This window comes from Lycium barbarum, chromosome 12 (assembly GCF_019175385.1).
Source record: "Lycium barbarum isolate Lr01 chromosome 12, ASM1917538v2, whole genome shotgun sequence".
Taxonomy (NCBI): Eukaryota; Viridiplantae; Streptophyta; class Magnoliopsida; order Solanales; family Solanaceae; genus Lycium; species Lycium barbarum.
The window spans coordinates 102,295,592-102,321,225 of record NC_083348.1 but is presented as its reverse complement, the minus strand read 5'-3'; the positions used below and the strand labels follow the sequence as shown (position 1 = coordinate 102,321,225).

The following is a 25,634-nucleotide window of genomic DNA, read 5'->3' as shown; positions in this document are numbered from 1 at the left end:
ACCTGAAGAAATAAGCCCTCGATCACCACTAAAAGTTGCGCAGAATAATGAATATATTTCTATCCTTTTTCTGTAAAGTCACTTTGGTTTGAACTCTTTACCTCAAGGCTCCAGGTAGGACTTACTTGGCTAAAAATGGGTCACTAAATAATTTTTTAAATTTACAGTCAAATATTTATTAATATTAGATGAATTTCATTTTGCATATACTCCCTTAGTTTCAATTTATGTGACGTTTTTTTTTTTAATTTTGAAGTTTGAGTTTCGAAATTTCAATTGTGCCACATTAATTGGAACAACGAGATTATATAATTACTCCGTATGTTCTAATTTATGTGGCACCGTTCGCATTTCGAGAGTCGAATAGTTTAATTTTAATCATGAATCCGGATATGAAATCTTTAGTTTTTTTGAGATAAATTTTAAATATTTGAGAACTACATAAAAAGTATTATACGTTAAAATAATTGAAAATTCAAATTATTTAAAAGATATAGTATGAAATTATTATGATCAAATAAAAATTTATTTGAATCTCAAAATTTGAAAGATGTCACGTAAATCCAATGGATGGAGTATAAATTTTCTTCCATTTTTTGGTATGAATCTAAATAATTGAGCCCGAAAACAGTAACCTTGGATAAAAAACAAAAAAGGAAAGCAAACAGGGCCCCATGGAACTGCCACCACAACAATACCGGATCTGAGAGCACTATCTTACGTCTCCGAACTCTATATATAGTCATTTCGTAGATTTCTAGGTTCTCTACTTATCCAGGTCTCCACCTTACTGGTATAACCCTTTTCACTCTCACAAAAGGTTACACAGTTATCAATGGGGCGTTCCACTTTCGTTGTGGCATTTTTTCTCATGCTTTTCTTCACTCTATCTCATGGTAAATTATTTCTACTTCTTTCTTGTTCTGCTTCTTTGTGGACTTTCTTTTTTTTTTCCTTTTTTTATTTTTTTTACTGTTTTGCTTTTTTACTTACTCATTTCTTTTGATTTGTGTAGGGATCGGTAGAAAAATGATCGATTCTTTTCCCCATGGCCATACCCATAGGGTGCTTCAGGTTGGTTTCCTTTCTTTCAATTTAAATTTGCGCTTTCAGTCCCTGAAAAAATGATCAATATTTATTTTGGTCCTCGTAACATTTGAATAAGCACATTCAACTTTTAAGTAATTGAAATGTTTGCTTTTGAATCCTTTTGCTTGTGAATTTATATAAATTTAACGAATAATTTAATGTTAAGTCATTTAATTATTCATGAATTATGTTATTTTTGTACAATTATACTTCTAAAAACAATCTAGATAATACTATATACTTATGTAAAGGGACCAAAAATATATTTTAATGCCTTTGCATATAAAGGCACGGAGTATGAAAATGAAAGAAAGATTTTAAAAGTCTAAAACAAGTCAGGTATACTTCTTCAATCAAAGAGTAAAGCCTAAAACAAATCATGTATACTTCTTCAATCAAAGAGTAAAGCCTAAAACAAATCATGTATACTTCTTCAATCAAAGAGTAAGCCAAAATCACTCTAACTTTTTAAGTAATTGAAATGTTCACTTTTGATCCTCCTGCTTGCAAATTTCTATATATTTAACGATGTTAAGTTCTACATGCTTCTAAAGACAATTTAGATACTCCTTTGAAAGGGACCAAAAATGCATATTAACGCCTTTGAATATAAAGGAATTGAGACATAGTTGATAGTCTAATATTCTTTTTGTCTCAATTTATGTGATATTCTTTCCTCTTTGTTCATTTAAAAAAATAAAATCTTTTGATATTTAATAACAATTTAATTATAACTTCCTATTTTAATTTTAATGAGATGATGTATAATTACACAAATATATACTCTTATGAACTATAAAGTTCAAAAGTTTTTTTTTCATTCCCGACTAAACACAGGGCGTACTATTTTAGTTCATGCCTTTTATTTTTTGGGTCTAAAAGAAGGGCATTTTGTTGGGCACTGACATAACAGGAGAAATCAAGTGAAACTTATGAGCTGGACTATATCGATGCTGGCCCAAACTTCAATGCTCATGGTGGTATTCCTGGTTCTCCACCTCACCCATCAGGAACACCTACTCATGACTGAATTAATTTTGTAAACTCTATGGAGTTTTTTCTTACTTACATCTGTTGATGGGACTTGTAGAAAGTTTGGTTTTTGTAATTGGGCTTTAAGTTTGTAGGGCTTTGTTTTCATCTGGTTCATTTTCAGTTCATGAAATATCAAAATGTTTTGTTTGTTGTGTCCCCTTTGCTTTGTATAAATAAATAATTGGTACTAGACTGATAGATTACCATGTTTTAATCGTATTTATTCTAGCAAACAGTTTGACATGTGAATATGTGATTGTCAAGTGCTATATATCGCTATTGACCACTGACCTTGTTTATATATATAACTAGATGGCCTATGCCCGTGCTGCGCACGAGCCAACATTTCGGATTATAGTGTATTTATGTATATGTAATTGTGTTTAGATAATGATAATATATATATATATATACTATGTTCAAAATACGATTAATATAACATTGTAGTTTGTGCTCCGTATCTAAAATTTTATTTTATTCGTGTTTGCTACGAAAATTTATTAATACTTTTTAAAAGAGAAGATTTGTTTAAAAGAAAACTATTTTCTTCTCTTTGAGATAAAATAATAGCAATATTTAAGCATCAGTTGATACTTTCAATTTTAATTCGATTAATTTAAAAGTGTAAAATACTTATTATTTTTTATCAAATTTTGATTTGGATAATTCTAATTCAAATTATTAAATTACTTTTACATGTTTGAAATGAAACAAAGTAGAAATTAATTTTCTATTTAAACGAAGAAATACTATTTTTTAATTTTTGGTAAATATTCTCGGTTTAACTCATTTTACTTGTCATGTTGTCTTTTGCATGGTTTTTTAAGGAAACGCGAATTAGAATTATAATTTGACTAATTTATCTTATTCATTATTTGACCTTCATTTGATATTAATGTCTTTTCACATTTATTAGAGTAAGAATAAAAATAAAAAAGTAATTAAATTGTATGTTATTTTTTAAATATATATATTTTAAGTATATTTATTTTAGTAAACATAATAAATAAATGACATGGCGGAATAGAAAATACAACAATTAAATATTTTGAAGAAAAGTAATAATATGAGGTCCATGTTTTTTGCTGTGCAATAATTTCATTTGCTTTCACTAATGGGTTAATATGCATGTGGCAATGAATCCACTATTATTGACTTGATGGGGATACTTTGAGAATTATATGAATATTGTTTGATTTTTTAGTATATGAGATGCACGTTTTTTTTTTTTTTTTTTTTTACGTTGCCTTTTTTTTTAATATGGGTCCATTTTTTTTTCATGAGTTTGGGAGGGTGGGGTCCAGTTTTTTTTTTTTTTTTTAAGAGTGACTGTCAACGAAGCATGGGTAAACCGATGCTTCTATATAGTAGAAAAATAGAAATATAATAAAGTATTTCTATCTACTTTTTAGAAGAGTTGGTAATATAAAGTATAAAACGTCATTTTTTTTGCCTTAAATAAAAAAGTGGGTGGGACCACAAAGGATTTTTTTACCCTTAAATAAAAAAATAGGACCGAACACGGATGACGATGTTACCTCTATAAACTGCTCTTCTATATAGTAGTAATAGTAAAGTAATACATATAATTTTTTTTATCAAAATTTGATTTGGATAATTCTAATTCAAAATATTATATTAATTTTATATGTTTAAGATGAAACGAAGTAGAAATTTGATTTTCTATTTAAATGAAGAACTTCTATTTTTTAATTTTTAGTAAATATTTTTTGTTTAACTCATTTTACTTGTCATGTTGTTTTTTACATGTTTTTTAAGGAAACGTCAATTAGAATTATAATTTCACTAATTTACCTTATTAATTATTTGATCTCTATTTAATATTATTTTTTCTTTTATGATATATAAGTATTTTAAGTATGTTGCTGTACAATAATTTCATGTGCTCCCACTAATGGGTTGATACGCATGTGGCAATGAATCTATCATTATTGATTTAATTGTTTGATTTTCTAAGCACTTTTTTTTTAACATTGTTTGTTTTTTTAATATGGGATTCATTTTTTTTAATATTAGTTGTTATTTAATATATATGGGGCCCACATTTTTTTCCCAAGAGTTTGGATGTGGTGGGTTTCACTTTTTTTTCTTCTCTTTTTTTTTAACACTGGTTAGTGTTTAATATGGGGCCATGAAGAACTTCTATTTTTTAATTTTTAGTAAATATTTTTTGTTTAACTCATTTTACTTGTCATGTTGTGTTTTATACGGTTTTTAAGGAAACGTCAATTAGAATTATAATTTCACTAATTTAGCTTATTAATTATTTGATCTCATTTAATATTATTTTTTCTTTTATGACATTAATCTCTTTTCACATTTATTAGAGTAAGGAAAAAATGAAAAAGTAATTAAATTCTATCTTGTTTTAATATATAAGTATTTTAAGTATATTGTTGTACAATAATTTCATTTGCTCCCACTAATGGGTTGATACGCATGTGGCAATGAGTCCATCATTATTGATTTAATTGTTTGATTTTCTAAGCATTTATTTTTTTAACATTGTTTGTTTTATTAATATGGGATTCACATTTTTTTTTTTAATATTGCTTGATTCTATTAATATGTGGTCCACTTTTTTTCCCGTGAGTTTGGATGTGGTGAGTTCCACTTTTTTTATTGCTCGATGTTATTTAGTATGCCCCCCCCCCCCCCCGCCCCTTTTTTTTAAGGGACAACGGACGATAAATCATGGGTCTAAACCCATGCTTTATATAGTTTCTTTTTTTTTATTGGATTCGCTTTTTTTTTTTTTGAAATATTGCTTGATTCTATTAATATGGGGTCCACTTTTTTTTCCCGTGAGTTTGGATGTGGTGAGTTTCACTTTTTTTTCTTTTTTTTTTATTGCTCGATGTTATTTAGTATGGGGCCCACCCTTTTTTTTGAAGGGGCAACAGACGATGAAGCATGGGTCTAAACCTATGCTTTTTATAGTTTTTTTTTTATATTGCTTGGTGTTGTTTAGTATGGGGCCCGCCCTTTTGAACATTATATATTATTAGTTTGCACTATTTTTATGCATAATATATATATATATATATATATATATATATATATATATATATATATATATATATGTTCAAAACACGATTGATATAACATTGTAATTTGTGCTTCGTATCTAAAACTTTATTATATTAGTGTTTGCTAAGAATACAAAGTCTGAACTTTTTTTTTTTGACATTGTTTATTTTTTTAATATGGGATTAACTTTTTTATATATATATATATATTGCTTGATTTTGTCAATATGGGATACTATGTTCAAAATACGATTAATATAACATTATAGTTTGTGCTCCGTATTTAAAACTTTATTATATTAGTGTTTGCTACGGATACGCATGGTGTTTAATATGAGGCCCACAATAATTTTTTAACATTGTTTATTTTTTTAATACAGGATTCACTTTTTTTTTTTTAATATTGCTTGATTTTGTTAATATGAGGTTCACTTTTTTTTTCCGTGAGTTTGGATGTGATGGGTTCCACTTTTTATGAGGGGGGCCCAAAATTTTTATTTTTTTTACAATTTTTTATTTTTTATTTTTGTGGGCCTGTTTAATATTGGGGGGGGGGGGGAATTTTTTATTTATTTATGAAGGGGCCCATGATGGACGACGAGTCTAAATAGTAGAAAAAAAAAACATCTTGTTGGTGAAGGCTATTTTATCTTGGGCCAAGACAACCTAAATCCAATGAGAAGTTCAACATACCTCTATGACCGACTCTACCGATGGACTCGGCCCAGCCTTTAAACGGATACAAAAGATTCTGATCCTAACTGATCTGGAATGTTCTTGAAGAAATTGCACGGCTTGGCTTTCAAATGAGCTGGTCTTTAATTTTTGTCCTTCAAAATCAAACCTAGGCATAAGTTCTTTAAGGGCGAGAGGCATAACTTGTGGAATATTATAATGCGAAAGTATAACCTATGCTTCACAAAAAAATTAATTGGATTGAGGGATAAAAATTAAAGACTAGCATAAATTTTGACCCATTTTGTTGTTAATTACGCCAATTTGCACGATTGCCCCTATTTTAGGGTGGTCTTTAATTTTTGTCCTTCGCCTAAACAAGTGCCTGAAAATACCTGAGGTTATGGGTTAGAACCCAGCTCAGTGAAAAAAAAAATCGTAAGGCAAATGTTTCGCAAAAGTTATGCCTTAAGGAAAAACTCAGGCAAAGATTATGTCTTATAAGACAAAACTTAGTTATGCCTTAAGGCATAACTTAGAACTATAGAAGTTATGCCTTATAAGGCATAATTTGCCTTAAGGAATAACTAAATTTTGCCTTATAAGATAGAACTTTCGTGAAACCTTGTCTTGTGAATTTTTTTTTTTTTTACTGAGTTGGATTAAAATCCAAAATCTCGAGGTATTTTTGATCACTTTTTTAAATGAAGGATAAAATTAAAGTCCAGCAATTTGAGGGGCAAAATTAAAGACCAGAGCCTTTGACGGCCAATCCGCGTAAAAAAAATGCTTTTAGATGGCGTCTTCCTGGTATATCAGCTCCATCTTCTTTTGGCCCAAAATGAAAATTTAACAAAAGCAACGCTTTTACGTTTTGCAATTAATTGTCCTGGAATCTTAGCAAAGTAAGTAACTAATTCCTAACTCGTCCGAAACTTCGAGGATAGTTCAATTTAATATTATTTTTGTTGTAATTTAAATAAGGAAGATGAAACATAGCAGAAACTTCCCCAGCAGTCCTGAGGGATTTACAAGGAAATTCATCGAGTTGTGATTTTCTTTTAGTACATATTTTGCTGCCCAAGGCTAAGAGAATTCGTTACTTAAAAGGAGGAATCCGCATGAATAAGTTAGAAATAGGGAAGACACAAATAGAGTTGCAGAACTTGAATGAGCCAATGGGAAACCAGAATATTACAAAATGAAAATGTCAACACGGCAAAACAGATTTTAAATTGAATGTTGAAATTTTTTACATAGTAGTTGAACCAAACACTTCCAAGTTTGTTCTATAATATACTGATCCAGTCTTCAATCAATATGTGAGCTCTAAAAATCTGGTTATACGTTCGAAGGGTATTGCAGACATAAACTTTCTAAAATCAATTGATAGAAGCATCCAATAGGGATTTATAGCCTTGTTCAAACAGGAAGTTCAGTACTTTTCCTGTAGAGAAATATAGCAGAAGAAAAGTAAATCGGAAAACCTTCTGCTAGCCCAAGATCGTTAAATAAGATCAGAAGATTCAACTAAAGAAGAGAAAGCTTTGGAAAAGAGAACTTTGTAATGGAAGAAGACTCTCTTGAATTAGCTTGAATGACTTACAATTGGATTGACTTGGCTTGATTACAAATGTTCAAGGTCACCCCTATTTACACTTGTCTAGGGATGGTTCTAGATACATCCATAAAAAAAATCTAGTTACTCTTATCTCCTACCACTATTCTAGACTATCATGATATTATTCTAGATACAAAAGGATCTAGATAATTCTACCCTCAACTACAAATATCCAAGTGTCTAGAATTTCTAGACATTTCCTAAGTATATATATCAAAGATATTACAATATAAATTTCTAGAAACTCTTCTAAATATCTATGATATTTATTCTTCCAAAAAATTAACTTTAATTTTTCGCACTCCCCCTTAAAGTATTTTTTTGGAAGCTATCCTGAACTTGTCGTGGAAGAACTCAGACGAAGCTTTTGAGCGTGCCATGGTGAAGATCTCAACAATATTTTCTCAACACTTCTTCCTTCTTCAAATGATGATGGTTTTCCGCTAATAATTGGGCCTCCAAAGAAACATGAATATCTCTTGATAAAATTTTCATCTCGGTAGCAGGCAGACTTGCCACTATTTCTTTTTGGCCTTTGCGAACCACGTGACTCATCTTCATGCTGAACTTCACATTTTTGAGTTTCCAGACTCCCCATTTCTCTTATCTCCTTAACAATTGTGTTATCTAGAGAACCATCTGAGTCGATGACGATCTGACCATGGATGCCCTTCGAAGACTCAACACCAACATAGGATCCACCAATACATTCCCTTTCTAGCTCCTAAATAAATTGTTTGGCAGCTTCAGAGCATCCGAGAATCATATTATCTGTCTCTCCATATGAAATTGATCCTTCAAGGTCAACCTCTTCATTTATTTGACCGTCAGCTTCTCCATCTGCTTCCAGTATTTGATCTGAGCTAGTGATTGACTCTGATATGGCAGATGATTGACCAGAGACTTCAACTTCCACTACAACTCCCTCAATGCTTTCTTCAGAATGGTCACCATTGTCATATATAGTTTCAGAAACTTCATGCTTAGGATCTACTTCAACATCCTCCACGTCCAGACTTTTATTACCAGTTTCAGGATCTGCTTCGTTGATTTCCTCGGTAGCAGCTACCACGTCACTAGTCTGAATGTCTTTGGAATCTTCTTGCTTTTTGTTGATGACACCAATGTCTTCCTTCTCCACGTGATGGACCGTATTATCTCTTGAATCCATGATCCAGTCTCTTTTGAAATTGAAGGAAGCCAGGGCATCTACTACTCGAGCCTCAGCTATGAAACACCTTCCCCAGTCCTCTTCTTCTTCAGCAACTTTCTCAACTTGAGCCATATTGCTCTCTTTTGTTCGGCAATATATTTTTATGTGTCCTATTTGACCACATCGGTAACATTTGTTAGACTTCTTACCATAATTAGAAGACTCCTCCTTCTGTCTTGGAGAGCTTGAACCCTCTTGGAATTGAGAATACGCCATCTCTCTTGAGTCACTTTGCTTTTGCCTTACTTTAAGATTCCTTCGGTTAGCTGCAAGAGCATTTCTTTCCCCTTCTTTGATCGATACACCAGCCATCTGTTTGGCTAGTAGTTCCTGTGATGACAACAAATTCTCAAACTCCTTCAAGGATGGTTGTTGAGCCCATCCTTGAATTGATGTAACAAAAGGAATATATTCTGACTTCAAACCACGAATGATAGTTCTTCTCATTCGTGCTTCGGAGATAGCCTCGTCGGGGTTTAATAAAGAGATCTCTGAACATAAATTCTTAATCTTCAAAAAGTACTCAGCAATAGATAGATTACCTTAAGTGGTGTTCGCCAATTCATTCTCCAATATCTGTAGTCGGACTTCGTCCTTCTTATTGAACAGCCGATCGAGGGTCCTCCATATCTCATGAGCTGATTTGCACCTAATAATATGATCAAACAAGTTGTGAGGAATGAACCTCTTTAGGATGAACTCTGCTTTTGCATTAATCTGCTTCCACTTCTTGTATGCGTTGCTATTTTCCGGTCCTTCAGAAGGAGGATTTGTGTAACTTCCATTGACAACATCCCACAAATCCTCACCCACAAGGTATGACTCCATACATGTCTTCCATACCTTGTAATTGGACTGGTTCAACATTTCCATCCCCAGTCCATTAACACGACCGCTCAAATCCATTTAGAAACCAGTTGAATCTACCACTAACCCGATCTTGAAATAAAACCCAGAAGTCAATCTACGGCTATGGCTCCGATACCATGTAGAGAAATATAGCAGAAGAAAAGTAAATCGGGGAAACCTTCTACTAGCCCAAGATCGTTAAATAAGATCAGAAGATTCAACTAAAGAAGATGAAGCTTTGGAAAGGAGAACTTTGTAATGGAAGAAGACTCTCTTGAATTGGCTTGAATGACTTACAATTGAGTTGGCTTGGCTTGATTACAAATGTTCAAGGTCACCCCTATTTACACTTGCCTAGGGATGATTCTAGATATTATTCTAGATACATCCATAAGAGAAATCTAGTTCCTCTTATCTCCTACCACTATTCTAGACTATCATGATATTATTCTAGATACAAAAGGATCTAGATAATTCTACCCTCAACTATAAATATCCAAGTGTCTAGAATTTCTAGACATTTCCGAAGTATATATATCAAAGATATTACAATATAACTTTCTAGAAACTCTTCTAAATATCTATGATATTTATTCTTCCAAAAAATTAACTTTAATTTTTCACATTTCCAACTTTGGCAAATTTACAATAAATTTTTCTTTGTAGGCAGCCTTCTAACTTGCTCTAAAATATGGATTTTGAGTGTCTAAGAGAAAGATCATATATGTAAAGTAAATACCAAACCTGCACCGCCATTGATTTATTGTTGATACCAAAAACTAAAATGAAGCAAACAAAAAGAAAACAATGCGTCTTAAAGAAAATGCACCGCCCAATACCCACTTCCATTGGTTTATTGTTGATCATTTTGCTTGGCGAACAAAAGAAAAAAGAAAAAAAAAAAAAAAACTGCTATTGATTTATTGATTAAAGAATAGACCTACGGGCTGAAATTAGTACTCTCTTATTGACTGCATACTAGTAGTCGTAGTATTACTCTTGCATGTCCTTATATTTCGATAGTATTTTGCTATGCCTTTCTACACTGCTTTGGATTGCTTGTTATTACCTCTAGCACTATCTGATTGTTTCTTTTACTACGCCGTCCTATTATATTTCTGCTATTTCGGCTTATTACCACCATCTATTATTACTACTACTTTTTATATCTCGCTTTGAGCCGGGGGTCTGTCGGAAACAACCTGCCTGCCCGTTAAAAAGTAGGGGTAAGGTCTGTACACTCTACCCTCCCCAGATCCACATGATAGGATTATACTGGGTATGTTGTTGTTATTGTTATCGACTTCTTCGTTATAATCATAATATTAATATGAAAAGTCACGGATTTCTATTTCATGGGTTTTAATACCGCAAGCTTGTCTAGGCCCTTAAGAAAGAAAAAAAGGGCAAAAATTTTCACAAAAAATTAGAAATTTAAACTTGCCGCACCTTTTACTTTCAGAAGAAAAAAAAAAGGGAAAATTTTGAAGGGAGTACTAATTGATCTTCATTCTTCTTATTGAAAAGTTGCATATGACTTTTACAATCTTTTTCTCTTCGTGTATTTCACGATCAACCTACTTGGTCAAGTTTGGAATTCCATCCGTGTAGAATTAGACTAGATTGAATTGATGTACTAATTGTTTCCACTTTGAAGTGCATGGAAAATTCACTAAAGTGCTTAGTGCCCGGCTGCTAAGAACTTTCAGTCAACCTTTTACCAAAAGAAAAAAAGTTATGTTGGAATGAAAGTGATAGTACAATATTTCAAAAGAAAGAATCTCTACTGTCTGGTTCGTTAAAAATAATATTTTCCCGTGATGTACAAAGAGTTATTTTTAAGTATTATAGAGTTAATAAAAGAGTTAGGTTCAAGCGCACGGGAATTGAGCCAGAAAAAATATATGGTAGATTTTCCTGCTACTTCTTTTACTAGATTTCATCTCATCAATTTTTTAACGAATAATTATACTAGATGAGATTGGTGAATTACTCTTTAAAAAGAGTGTTCACTTAGCTATTTACATATTCTTTTAAAAAATTCTAACACCTAGATAAAAATAGGTAATTTGATTAAATTGTCTCTAACACAGGCAAATTTGGAAAGATAAGTTTAATTTTTTTTTAATTTAGTAAATGAACACTCTTTTTGAATAAAAAAAATAAAGATTAAGTGCACACTCTTTTGAATCGGTGGGAGAATAACGAATATGTCTTTCACTGTGGCAAAATATCTTTCAAAATAATATTATTAAAATGCCTCGAGCGTGAATGACTACTGTAATTTTCCAACAAATTACACGAGGAGTATTAAAATCTATGAGGAAACTCCAGGGTATCTTCCTTCTTATAATGGTCAACTCAAAGCCTTTATTTTATCTTTTTGGTCATTGAAAGAGGCTAATTTGTGGCACAACCAACCAGAAACTGACAACAACGCCAAAAAAAAAAAACAGTCCAGCCTGCCCCACCATATTTCCAACAAGAGGCAAATGACTCTTCCCATCAAATTAGGAATTGAAGAAAGTTCCCGTGACACTTCCATTGGGTGGAAGACCTAATCTTGATAATTTGAGTCACATTTTCCCACGAACTCCTCAATATGCACCGACTAAGCACCTTCCTCCTCTTAAACCTTCAAACTAATTCAACACCTTAGTTAATTTCCTCTTTGTACACTATATATATTTCCCTTCCCTAGTCCCTTCCACAATTCTCATCAACACCAAAACAACGAACTCTCTTTTCCTCAACCTTTCTGCATGCAAGAATATCAACCGCCTTTTACTACTACAACAACAAAGAGACATTTCTCTTCTTCTCCATCTCAATCAAGAATATTAATTATTTTTAACTTCCAATTATAAACATGGCAGCTCCTAGTTATTTGAATCGCTTTCCATTCAAGAAGTTCCCTGTAACTACTATTCCAGTGCCTCTGCTAATTCATGGCGCGGTGGGGTTCTTCTTTCTGTATATAATATTTGATTTTGCACGAAGACTTTTTAGTTTTTTGTCCTTTGATAAATCCGACGTGTGTTCTCAAGGTGAAAAGGAAAAAACTTACCAAAAGCTGACATCTTTTAGTGAAAAATTAATTGATGGAAGCTTATGCAAGGAAGAGGTAGAAATGGTTATGGCTAATTTGGGTATTTCTGCCAATTCTGAAGGTGTGAAAATTCAGGAGAGGTTGGATTCTAATGACATTTTTGAACTTTTTGGAGAGGAATTAGAAGCTAAAGAGCAAGATGTAAAAGAAGCTTTTGATATATTTGATGAGAACAAAGATGGATTTATTGATGAATTGGATTTGCAGAGAGTTCTTTTTGCTCTGGGATTGAAGCAAGTTGCAGAATTGGATAATTGCAAGAAGATGATCATGGCTTTTGATGAAAATGAAGATGGGAAAATTGATTTCCAAGAATTTGTCAAATTGTTTTAAGATTTTTGGTTGACTATCATTGTAAAAAAAGGAAAAAATTGGATGAACAAAGACATGTAATATTTTTTAATTTGTTGGATTCACCCTTGCTTTTGATGAGCATCAATTTTGCTCAAATTGTTTGCTTTTGTGTAATTTTTTGGATTATAGTTGTGTCATTATTTTCACTGTTTAGAATATATAGGATTGTCTTAGGGACTCTTGTGAACGGGGGCGCATTTAGACGGTGGTAACACCCTCAATAAAAAATTACATTATATATATAGGTTAGATTTTTTTTATTTATGTACATATATTAACTTTTGTATACTCTGAATAAATCTAAAAAGTTAGATGTGTTCAAAATTGCCTCTAGTATCCTAGGTTTGATTCCCAAGGACAATATTATTTTTTATATTTAGGTTGTGTTCGGTATGGAGGAAATGTGTTCTTGGAAAATAAGTGAATTTTTACTTATTTTCTCATGTTCATTTGGGTAGTGAAAAATAAGTGAATTTCTTACTTATTTTCTCATGTTCGTTTGGTTGGTAGAAAACATTTTTCGGAAAATACCCACCCAAGCCCCACCAACTCCACACCAACCCCCACACCCATCCCCCCCCCCCTCCCCTCGGGAATATTTTTTTTGGAAGTTTTTAATTTTTTCTCTGAATTTTCTATACCACCACATATCCCCCCCCCCCCCCCCCCCCCCCCGCGGACCCATACCACCCCCAACCAAAAAAAAAATCTAAAAAAAAAAGTTTTGAAAGTTACCATTTTTGAATTTTTACACCCCCTCTAAAAAATTTAATTTTTTAACCACAAACTTTTAATTTTTATAACTTTTTTATACAGATAAAATTAAATATGAAGTAGAAAATTAAATATGAAGTAGAAAATTTGAGAGGGGGTGGATGTAGAGAATCAAAAAAGAAAACATTTCAAAACTTTTTTAAAAAAATAATTTTTTTGGAGGGGGTGGTGGGGTGTCGGGAGGGGGCGGTCGTTGGGGTGGTGGGGTGAAAAAAAAATAAAAAAATAAACTTTTAAAACTTTTTTTAAGAAAAAATAAAAAAGTATTTTGGGGAGGGAGTAGAAAACTCAGAAGACAAATAAAAAAAAATTAGGGGGGGGGGGGGGATGGGGCGGTGCGGGGAGGGATGTGCTGGTGTAGAAAACCCAAAAGAAAAATTAATTTTTTTTAGGGGGTAGGTTTGGGGGTAGGGGTGGGTGGTGCATGGTGCATGGGTTGTGGGAGTGGTTGGGGTTTGGGGTGGTGCATGGGTTGCGAGTGTCACGATCCAACCCCGTGGGCCACGACTAGCACCCTACTTGGGCACCCAGACAGACTTACATATCCAATTATCAAATCCAAACTCAACTCAAATTTCATATTAGCCATTTAAACATAATTTAAATCAAAACTTGTCTTAAGCGGTCACACATATCAAAATATCATATCAGAACAGGAAGAAGCGGCGGAATACACATCGCCGTACAAATGCACATATACAAATATACAGGCCATTTGGCCGTATCCAAATCTGATAGGTTGGCGGAATATACGTCGCCAATCGTATGTACAGATACAACATAAGGGCCATTTTGGCCACCATAACTGACGGACCGCACTAAGACACAAATCGTGACTAAAGCAAACACACATAGGACCCTCGACCCACATATATGACTACAGGCCTCTACAAATGCAGAACGAAAACATATGACGGGACAGGGCCCCGCCGTACCCCAAAATAGTCAAATATACATATGCATATACATCACAAGGGATATGTACCGACATATGGGCTCCGGATCAAAGGAGCACTCTGTAGTAGCAGAACGTGTGGCCTACACTGGCAGATCACTGATCTTTGTACCTGCGGGCATGAAACGCAGCCCCCGAAGAAAGGGGGTCAGTACGAAAGATGTACTGAGTATGTAAAGCATAGAGTACAGAAATGTAAATCACAACTGAAAAACAAACCGGATACAAAAGGGGAATACTGACCAGTATATCAAAATCTGTACCAAAACATATATATACATAATGCAGATAAAATCATGCGAAGCTCAGGAACGTGGTCACCACTCCGACGCTGGCGCCACACACAGCATAACACCAGAAGGTTCAAATCTCCGTACATCCCCGAACACACATATCATCATAGCATATCGCCAGCCATATCACAGCATAACTCCAAACGGAACCCGGCCCTATGGCGAGGTCTCAGGAACCGTAACACAGCATACGGCCGAATTAATCATAGGGCGCACGAATCATAACCGGCCCGGGAACCGGTGAACGAAGTCATAAATAGGCACGAGCGGAGTCGTGAGCAAACAATGCAATTTATATATCAAAACACCTTTTGAAACTTGATAAAATCATATGCTAACTCATTAGTCAAGTAGTTCGAACAATTAGTCAATACGGGGTTCGTTTTACAAAAGTATTTCCAAAGTAGTATTTATGGTTCAAAATATAATTTAGAATATCGTGGCAGTCAAAACATTATTTTATGATAGCCGAATTCATAAACAACAGTGCTTTGCCAACATTATACAAAAATGAGACTCATAGAGCAAACAAGGGAGTCTCGATGTTAGCGGGCCCACCTCGGGTCAAGTCGAGGTGGCGGACATGAATCATGGACATTTGGGGTCTATGGGATCATACATGGAGGTTTCGAAGCGATTCGATTACATTTGCAAAAGTTCTGGACATTTGATCACTTTTCAACAAAATATGAGTTTTATAGTTTAATTCAATTGAATGAATAGTACTCGATTTCCAATTCGGATTTCCAGGAACAGAATTTGCCTCCGGGACTCAAAAATCGACCTAGAATACTTAGGACATGCCAAAAGAAGGAATGGGGTAGCCTTACATACCTTATATGCGTCTTACGCTCGTCAAAACTCAAATCCCGTTTCGCTCAGAATCTACAAATGGTCAAAGTTACCAATTAGAAATTGCAAGACTTTAAGAATTCACTTAACTTCATATTTGTCTACCGAAATTTCGGCAGCACTTCCCCTATACATATAACATCCCCGAGGCTTAGCTCGGCTCAATATATCATCAACAACAACCCACAATACCAAGGACATCACAAATCACAACAAAATAGGTCTAACGTCAATATTCTTCTTTTCTACATAAAGCGATGACTTTCATTCGAACTTCACAACATCAAACTAACATCAACATTATCGTATTCATTTTCTCATTCAAGGTTATTCAAACACATTCCAATAATGTTCCAAGCAATATACATGAGTTTAAATGATTCGTCACTTTCCATATTCCATCCGAAACGTCAACGACTACGACGAACATACTAACTCGCATTATTTCCTTCCAAATTCATTAACAACAACATAAATTTTCATTCTAGAATCTTACTTTCACCATTATATAAAAATCATATAAAAATCACATAATTTCCTATATCAACATACAACCAACTTCAATGCCAACTCACTTCGTTAAACCTTTATTTACGTCATAAATGCCACAACGACACAACTAACAAGCTAAATAAAATTGCATTTCACCTTCCTTTTCCTACCCTATAGCACACGGCCATACACCCACTTTCACACACACACAACCATGCACATACACAACACAATCCCATAATTCTCATTCAATTCTAATCATTATAACATGTATACTTCTTCCATAACATAAAAGAATAAAATTCTTACCTTTTTCTTCAATTTTCCACTTTCCGCAAACGGAGTTTTCTTGGCAAACTAATTATACCACGTTGTAGAGGGCCTTAAACTTATCAAGAATTCAAGAAGGAAGAGATTTTTGGATCAAAGTTGAAGAACTTGAAAATTTTTCTCCTTTTTTTTGCTTTGGCCGAAAGGCCTCTTGGTCTTGGCTCTCACCTTTCTTTCTTGAAACTTCTTACTTATGAATGAAAAATAAGCCCCTTTTTAAGTCTATTTATCACATGATTTTAATGACATGGGCTTGGGCCTTTTCATCTTGCCATGGCCGGCCACCTTCCTTAATTGGGCCTCTATTTTGTAATTTTTTTTTTAGCCCAATTCATTGTGTATCTTATTTGTAATTCCCGGAACTAATTTTCAAAATTTCAATTTTTGCCCTTGGCCTTCCTCCGCACTTCCGCATCAATATTTTTCATGAATATCACACATATGTTAGATAAAATAAAATCATAGCCTTATTTCCTAGAAGGCAAGATTATTCCAATTTTTTCCAAATGCACAAAAACGCGAGATGTAACAGCGAGAGTGGTTGGGGTTTTGGTTGGGTGGGTGGTGCATGGGTTGCGAAAGTCGTTGGAGTTTGGTAGCTGGGGTTGGGTGGTTGGTGAAATGTCACTTGTGGGCTTGTTTTCCTTACTTTGATTAGGGAAGTCACTTTTCATATTTTTTAGGAACTTGTTTTCCTAAAGAAAATGTTTTTCAAATTTTTTTACCAAACGAACATGAAAAAATTGAAAAACTTCGTACCGAACATACCCTTAGCTTTTGTTATTTTTTCTGAACAACTGAGTTAAAATCCTGAATCTGTTGCTACTTGTGAAGACTTTACTGATAAAGTATAAAAGCTGGCTATTATAACATGGAAGAGGCAACCTTAATCTGCTACTTTAAATCTTTCCTAAATTAATTGGCTTATTTTGCATATCGCGAGACGAGAGTCGTCGATTAAGGTTATTTAATACTTAGACAAATTTATACACAATAACAAAATGTCGGTATTAATCTTAGACAAATTTATCTCGACATTCTAATCTAGAAAACTAAGGGATCGTTTGGTAGGAGGGATAAGTTATCTCATATAGATGAGATTGGGTGGGATTAGATGGGATAACTAATCCCACCTTCTATAAGGGATTACTAATCCTACCTTTTATTCCATATAGATGGGATTGGGTGGGATAATAAAAGAGTTATCCCACCAACCAAACATGGAATAATTTCAATCCCATGGGACTAATAATCCAATCCCATCCTATCCCTCCTACCAAACGACCCCTAACATTGTAACTTAGGTGGCCTTATTTATGCAATTTTCCTAATTTCCTACAAGAGTTATTAAGAATGAATAGTCTACTTAAAAGAAATTATCTTGAAATGATTTCAGTTAGATATCGTTAATTCTATATAATTTAACTCTCATAAAATAATTCTTAGTTCTCATAAACACGTAGTTTCTAAAAAATGATCCAACATTTGCTAAAACGCGAATGTCATATTAAATCTAAAGAGATTATGTTAAAACAAATGTCACATCATTCATCGGAAATTTTATATTGAGATTACTATCAAAATGGGGTGACCCCAAATAAACCCTTAGGAAGACGAGGAAAAAAGATTAAATTGAAGGTGGTACAAACATTCTCACCTTGAAAAGGCAGTTGCTGCTGGACTCATTGAATCACTCATGTAATGCCTATAAATACAAGGGCATGTTTGGCACTCAACGATTCATTATCCTAGAAAATGTGGCCCGCTATGTTTTCTCTAAAAAAATTCTGACAATTCATCATCGATTCCAAACTTATACTAGTATTTTAAAAAGCGTTTTCGGGGCGAGCCTTGGGGTTAGACAATTCATCATCGATCCCAAACTTATACTAATGGGGAGAACACCAGTAATCAGTATCGCATTCCCTGTGAAATTGAAAACCTTGATGGAGGATACATTCCTCGAAAGTCATTGAGCTCTTATTTATATTCGGGTCAATATATAGCTCTCTGGATGAAAGAATACCATGTCAGGGCCATTAATTTGAAAAAGTTGTTTGATTCCAACTTTTCAATTAATATATTTTACATAATTAAAAGTAGATTATTTCAGCATTCCAAGTATATTGGAATTTTCGGAATAGGTCTGATTCGGTTAATTTTGGTTGTAATTAAATGTCAATGATACTAATAAGTTATCTTTTTAATATAAAATGGATGATTATATTAGAGTACATTTTTACAGAAATTACGAACTTTCTAAAACTACATTCTCTAGACGCTCACACTTATCCCTATGTGAACACAATAGTTTCTCCACATCAGTTATTATATATACCGCACCGGTAAGTAGTTGTGACACTACGGTGATGGGAAGGTGCTATAAGAGAACAAAGTAGACCTAATCTCTCATGAAGATGTCTCAAAATACCTGCACCCTCTAAAAATCACAGCCGACTAAGCTTAGTAAAGAAACAAAATCCAAAAAACCATAGAGGTGATACAATTAATTGGAATTAAGGCTTAGTTGTTATGACACTAGCATTAAGTCTAGTGTTTGACACAAGTCCTTTTAAAGTTAAAAGGAAAAGGATTTTAAAATAAAAATTCAAACGAAATTTGGTGCAACCTGAAAACTAGCAATAGAGAACCAAAAATATTAACAGGTCATGGTTCTCAATTTGATATGTCCCCTTACTCTTAGTACGATCCAAAATACTAGCTAGAATCTAATGCTAAAGAAGTATTGCAGTTGAAATTACAAGGACCGGTTATCTTGTAGAAAATCTTGCAGTTAAAGAAGCGTTCCTTTGAACAACACTAAAACTAAGGCAATCATTAGCGTAAACTTAGTGAATTGACTATAATGTCAACTTGGTTATTTTATTGTTAGAATTAAACTATACTCAGTTTGAACTTTACAAATGCTAAGAGAATGTTACGAAACAGGTTGCTTGACATTGGCTAAGATCATATGCAGAGTACTATATCAATTTTGCGTTCTTCATTTTAAAATAGAGGAAACAATTGCGTATAGTAAAAATGAGTGGCGTGTAAGTTCCCACTGTATATTTGAAAGTAATTTTCTGGACAACAATTTCTCATAGTCAAAATAGTAAAAATAAAACAGCTAATGCGAAATAGAAGAAATAGAACTTTGTAGCGGTCGAGACATAAAATGAGCAATGAAATACCATAACCAACAATTTGAGACGCAACTCTACAAGATCAGAAATGTCCACAATCAGTTGAGTGAGCGCTATCAGAATTTGAGAGAAGTCGTACGGTTATATTTCTATCTTATATAAGAAAGCTAAAGATCACGATGAGATATGGAAGAATATGATGCAAAGTTCGAAACTAGGTTTTCTATTTCTGCTAATGGATTGGTATTTATTTGTGTTCATGTGATTGAGAAAGGGGTTATATATCATGGGACGTAGGCTAGAAGAAGATTTCTTTAAACTTAAGTAGCGTGTTTTAAACTTGGATGAGATATTACACTACTGAAAATTCTTGAGATAAAAAGTTGTAATTTGGTCACAACAGATTATTCATTCACTGTTGGTCAAACTGTCTTGCATATAGGGAATCCCAATACCTACATGCATGTGATAATTCTTGACCGGTAAAATTAGATTTTTCTGTATAATTTATAGTGTGCCTTTACTTGAAAGCAATCTTAGTTGCAAAGAGTATGCTCCATCTCCCTTAATGGTCACATAAAAATATCCATCATACTAATAAGTTATCTTTTTTAATATAAAATAATATCATATTTGTCAAAATAATAAATTTTATAAAGTTCTCACTATTAAAATAAGAAAACTGTGATAGTAGACAAAGCTAGGAAAACCATACTATTCGAGCTCCTTTTGGTAAACTTCTTGGAGGTGTGATGTACATTGTTATGCCATCACTAGATACGTTATTTAGAATGTTTTATACATCAATATATTAGATAATTATGATAAAATATATAATATTAGATATATAAATATTAAAATTAGATGCATTATTAAATTAAGAATTAAAAAGTATTAAATATCAGTGTTTTAAAAGGCGGGGCGTTTTACATATGCATCAGCGAGGCATAAGCCCCGAAGCATGGGGCGTAAGCCTCATGGGCATTTAATTTTTAGTATTTCATAAAATAATATAATTATAATAAATACTTTTAAATAGGTATGTGTGTGTGTGTGTGTGTGTGTGTATTGTTTATACTTGTAAAATTATGTTATATATAATTACAAGTTGTAAGTGGCGTATAATGGGTTGCTTTGATTAGTTTTTTTCTGAGGATCAAGCATTATATATATATTGCTATCATACTATTCACTTTATCTCAGTATTATAATTAAAACGTAACTCCTTCATAAATAAATATAAAATTGCTTTGAAATAGCGAAATAATAAAATATGATAATTTTGATACATAGGACAAAAGATCAATGACAAGTAAAAATGTACAATTTGGTTAGGTATTTTTAAAAGAAATATAAAGTGATATTCACCCTTATGATTTTCTCAAATGTATGCAATACTACGACTTGTTATTTGAGTTACACTCAATCTTCCTATTTCTATAGATGAAAAACTATTAAGTATCATTCATTTGTTAAAGAATTATAAGGGTCAACAATTCTGATTAAGGAATTTAACACATAATTTGTGTAAAAATTGTTAGGCGAGCCCCGAGCGTTGGGCGTTAGCCGTGTTTAGGGCGTACAGTCGGGCGCTTGAGGCGTAAGCCCCACAAAAACTAATCCCCGCACATGAGCCCTGGGGCGTTTTGCCAGTGCCCCGTCCCGGGGCGAGCCCTGAAACTGCCTTTTAAAACACTGTTAAATATGTGAAAAGATCTTATACATATTAATTAACTTTATTCATTATTCTTCATTTAGAAAAAGAAGTAAATTGAAATTTTAATATGAAGTAATTTATAACCATAACTAAATTATGATTGTTTTACTTATTACATGTTGTGAATGTTCTATCTTTTTTAGGTTCCTTAACTTCGTCTAAAAGATGTGAAACACTCATTAACATGAATAGAAGAATCAAGAATCAAATTATCAAGCGAAGGTAAGTTCCATGGACTCGATTAGATTGCAACCTTATAAGACATATGATTGGGGCTCTAAATGCATTGACATTGACTCTTCCAAGTTTTTTTTTTTTTTTTTTTTTGTGTATGTATGTGAATTTCTACGTTGAACAATATAATATTGCTGCTCTCACAAAAATATTTTCTTATCTTGTGAATTTATGAATCCAGCTACATCTTTGAACGGTGAATGACTTCAATGAATTAATCCAACTTCCCCTTGTACTAATGTGTATATTCCATTTTAGAAATAAGGTAAAAGAAAGTTCATGGTAGGTGAACTTTTGTTTCATTATTATGACAGGGTAAGAACAATGTTAGGTGTTTTCTTCCATTTCAAATTCCTCCACTTTTCTCACCCTCATCTTCGCTCAAAAAGAAAAAGAAAAAAAAAAGAAAGGGACAGTGAGAATCAATATATGTGGCTTCAGTTTGCTTGAGATTGAGACATAATAAATATTACTATTATTATTAGAACTTGGAGTTTCCTTTTATTATAGTAACATTTCCTTACAAACAAATAGCTAGAGATAATTGGTACATAGTAATTAGTGCTTAGCTCTTTTACAGTAAATTAAAAAGTAGATATTTTTCTTCTATGCACACAATAGTGTAATGCTATTATACTATAAGTTGGGCAGTAAAAGCTCACAACTACCTCTCTCTAAACGTCAATAACCACCCCCAAAAAAAGTAGGCCGAATCAATTCTTTTTTCTTCCACAATTGAATGGCCAATTTTACAATGGACAAAAAGTGCCAAATTGCGCTTTTCCAAGATATTTAATTCTTTCTTAAATTATGGTGAGTAAAGCCCTCAAATTACGGCCAAACTCTTAGAATAATATTTAAATTAAATATTTTAGATTCTGATATTTTTGCAAAATATTTTGGTTTCTAACGGAATTGTCCTCCAGTAAAAGTCTGGCCAAAGGACCAAGAACTAGGAGCTGCATTGTAAGAAACAACAGTGCGACCATCGCCTGTGGTAACCTTAAATGATAAGCTTTGGCCATTAAGGTAAGCGTTGTTTTGCCAATTTTGCCCCCAATTTCTTGACATTGGTTGCCATTGAGTTCTTGAACCCTTGATGTACACTGAGTGTACATCTCCTGCACCACCAACATTTGTGACTAGAACCAAGTTGAAGTAAGAGTGGCCGTTGATTGTAAATCTAATTCCTCCTCTTCTTCTGCAAGGTACCCTGTAAAAAGAGGTACATATTCGACCAAATTAAGTTTAGTTATACTAATTGTTAGTACCACCTATACAATAGACGATCACACTTTTTTAGTCTAAGAGAAAATGGTAAAAGATACTCCATTCATTTTAATTTCAATTTCAATTGATGTGTTTTAGTTTGACTCGGTACGGAGTTTTAAAAAAGTAAAAGAGACTTTTGAATTCTGTAATCTTAACTAAATGTATGTGTGATGTACCAAAATATCCTTTAAATCACGTGTTCTTAAATATGTCGGGTAGGATATTGAGTGTAAAGTGTTAGTATTAAATATAAAAAGTAAAATTCTTATTTAAACAAAGGAAAAAGGAAGTAAGCCACATAAATAAAAAAAGATTACTCTTAAGTATTCGCTTTATGAAATATCTTAATTTTCTCCTTCAATATATTTTGAGGTCATTCATACCCTTGCAATTAGTTAATCGGTAGATACTTGCTCTTGACCTTAAGTATAACAACGAGCAATTTTATTTTACCACAGTAAAAAAAGATGGATAATTTTGGACTTCTTTTAAGGATTGTATTTTGACACGTGAATTATGTTAACAGGCAAATATGAGACAATTTGTCAAAGTATAAAGAAAAGTATAATTTTTTTTATTATTATTATTTGTATAGTCAGAGACGTATCCAACGTATTAGCTATGTTTCATTTGAACCCTTAGATTTTGCCTTAGGATATGGATGTGTTAAAAGAATCACTAGATATGTACAAAAAATAGATTCTCAATCACTAAATTTGGTGAAAGTGGTAGTATTACTAATTTGAACTCATAAAATTCAAATCTTAAATATGCCTTTGTGTACGGTAGAAGGGTAAATTTGGAAATTTGACGCATTCAACAATGATATGTTTGACTGTTTCAGTAGACACTGTTGAATTTACGTACCTTCGGTAGACAACAGGAACGATGCCAGATCTATATTGAGCAATGCGCAAGTAGACAGGTTGAGACAGATCAAAATGGTGGTTTGGAGGGTCACACCAACCCCCTGGTGGGCAGAAATTTGTGGCTGTCACTGTAATACTGCCCCTCAGGCAGTACTGTCGAGCATTCACACACATTATCTGAAAACACTGTCCACAGCTCAACCCATTGTTGAACAGAGCAGTGCTCAACGCAGCCGTGTTCGTCCCATATCCACTGCTGTATAAATTTCCATATCCACAAGCCCCACCTGTGAAAATATAGAGAATATCAGCATAGACACATAATTTTTGACACTCCCTGCCTTTAATTTCCTCTCAAATTACTAGTATTATTTAGTGTTTTAGTGGTTACTACAGTCAAACCTCTCCATAACAGTCATTCTAACCATGTTTCTGTGCAATCATCTTTCACGTTATGTTCTATTATATGTTCTATGTAACGGCATTTCGCTATAGGGGCCAAAAAATATCGGAACAAACTTATGTTGTTATAGTGAGATTTGACTGTTGTACATGACTAAGGATTAAAACAGAAGCTAGGCTCAAGTGAAAAATTATCGTACGTACCCATAGTTCCAGAAGCATCTCCTCCACCATAAAACGTGGCATGGGCATTGATCCAACCACCATAGCCATGGACAGATTGAAACATGAGGGAAATTCCCATTAACAGAAGTCCTAAAAGAGCCATTTTTCTAACCTGCAGGGAGAGAATGGCAGTTTAGTGCTAATGTAATTAGTATTTTACTAACATAATAGAAAAATTGAAGAGAATTAAATAAGAATATGGAAAAAGTACTCTCAAAGAAGTTTCTTACGTTTGCTTGAGTGACAGGGGTAGTTAGGAAGTGAAGGGAAGATATCTGCACTCGTGGAGAATAAATAGAGGGACTAATAGAGTGGGTTAGGGAGTTAAAATCAATGGTACAATATTAAATTAAGCTGACCAACTCACAAAGTTTGTTACTGTTGCTTGGGACCATAAATATTAAAGATGTAAAATTGAGGCTGAGTATCTGGTTAGAGGGTTAGTGGGTTGACGCGCGGATTTTTTTATGTACTATACCGGGAGTATTAGTACCTTTTTACGTTTGTTTATTCTTAGATCTATAGTATAATTGTTTCTTTCACTTCATTTATCTTATTATCTTGTTGTTGTTATTGCCTACTGTTGCTACTTTCTTTTCATTTCTTCTTGAGCCGACGGTCTATCGGAAACAGCCTACCCACCTTCACAATAATGTAGGGGTAAAATCTACATACATTCTACACTCCTCACACCATCACCCGATGAGATTATGTTGGGTATGTTGTTGTTGTTGTTGCGGTAAATTGACCAGTGCTATTCTACTCTCTTTGTTTCAAAATATTTGTTTTACTTTCCTTTTTGGTCCGTTTAAAAAAGAATGTCTCTTTCCTTTTTTGGCAACACTTTAAGTCTAACTTTTCACATGGTATGTCTAAGACCGACAAGACTACAGGACATTTTGATACATTCAATCTTTAGTTTTAGACCACAAAATCTTTTTTATTTTCTTAAATTTCGTGCCAAATTAAAATCAGACAAACATTTTAAAACGAGAGAGTTTGTGGCAGTAAAATTGAAGGAAGATTATAAGCAGAGGTTTTGTTTTCTCTGGGAAGAAGACGCGTGGTACTGAAGTAG

General features: G+C 33.3%; 3 protein-coding genes across 3 annotated transcripts; 1 reads left to right on the top strand and 2 right to left on the bottom strand.

Annotated features, from left to right (window-relative positions):
• Nucleotides 1–9,226: 9,226 nt before the first annotated feature.
• On the bottom strand, nt 9,227–9,589 carry LOC132624744 (uncharacterized). The gene has a single exon (XM_060339473.1). The coding sequence runs from the start codon at nt 9,587–9,589 to the stop codon at nt 9,227–9,229; it is 363 nt and encodes a 120-aa protein (XP_060195456.1).
• Nucleotides 9,590–12,131: 2,542 nt separating this feature from the next.
• On the top strand, nt 12,132–13,057 carry LOC132623331 (probable calcium-binding protein CML46). Its single transcript, XM_060338075.1, has one exon. The coding sequence runs from the start codon at nt 12,402–12,404 to the stop codon at nt 12,972–12,974; it is 573 nt and encodes a 190-aa protein (XP_060194058.1). The 5' UTR covers nt 12,132–12,401; the 3' UTR covers nt 12,975–13,057.
• A 9,191-nt stretch (nt 13,058–22,248) lies between these two features.
• LOC132622937 (expansin-A10) lies at nt 22,249–24,923 on the bottom strand. The gene is made up of 4 exons (XM_060337629.1): nt 24,787–24,923; nt 24,536–24,668; nt 23,928–24,216; nt 22,249–23,001 (listed from the first exon to the last, which is right to left on the bottom strand). Exons 2-4 carry the CDS (start codon nt 24,657–24,659, stop codon nt 22,695–22,697), a joined length of 720 nt encoding a protein of 239 aa, XP_060193612.1. The 5' UTR covers nt 24,660–24,668; nt 24,787–24,923; the 3' UTR covers nt 22,249–22,694.
• Nucleotides 24,924–25,634: the final 711 nt, after the last annotated feature.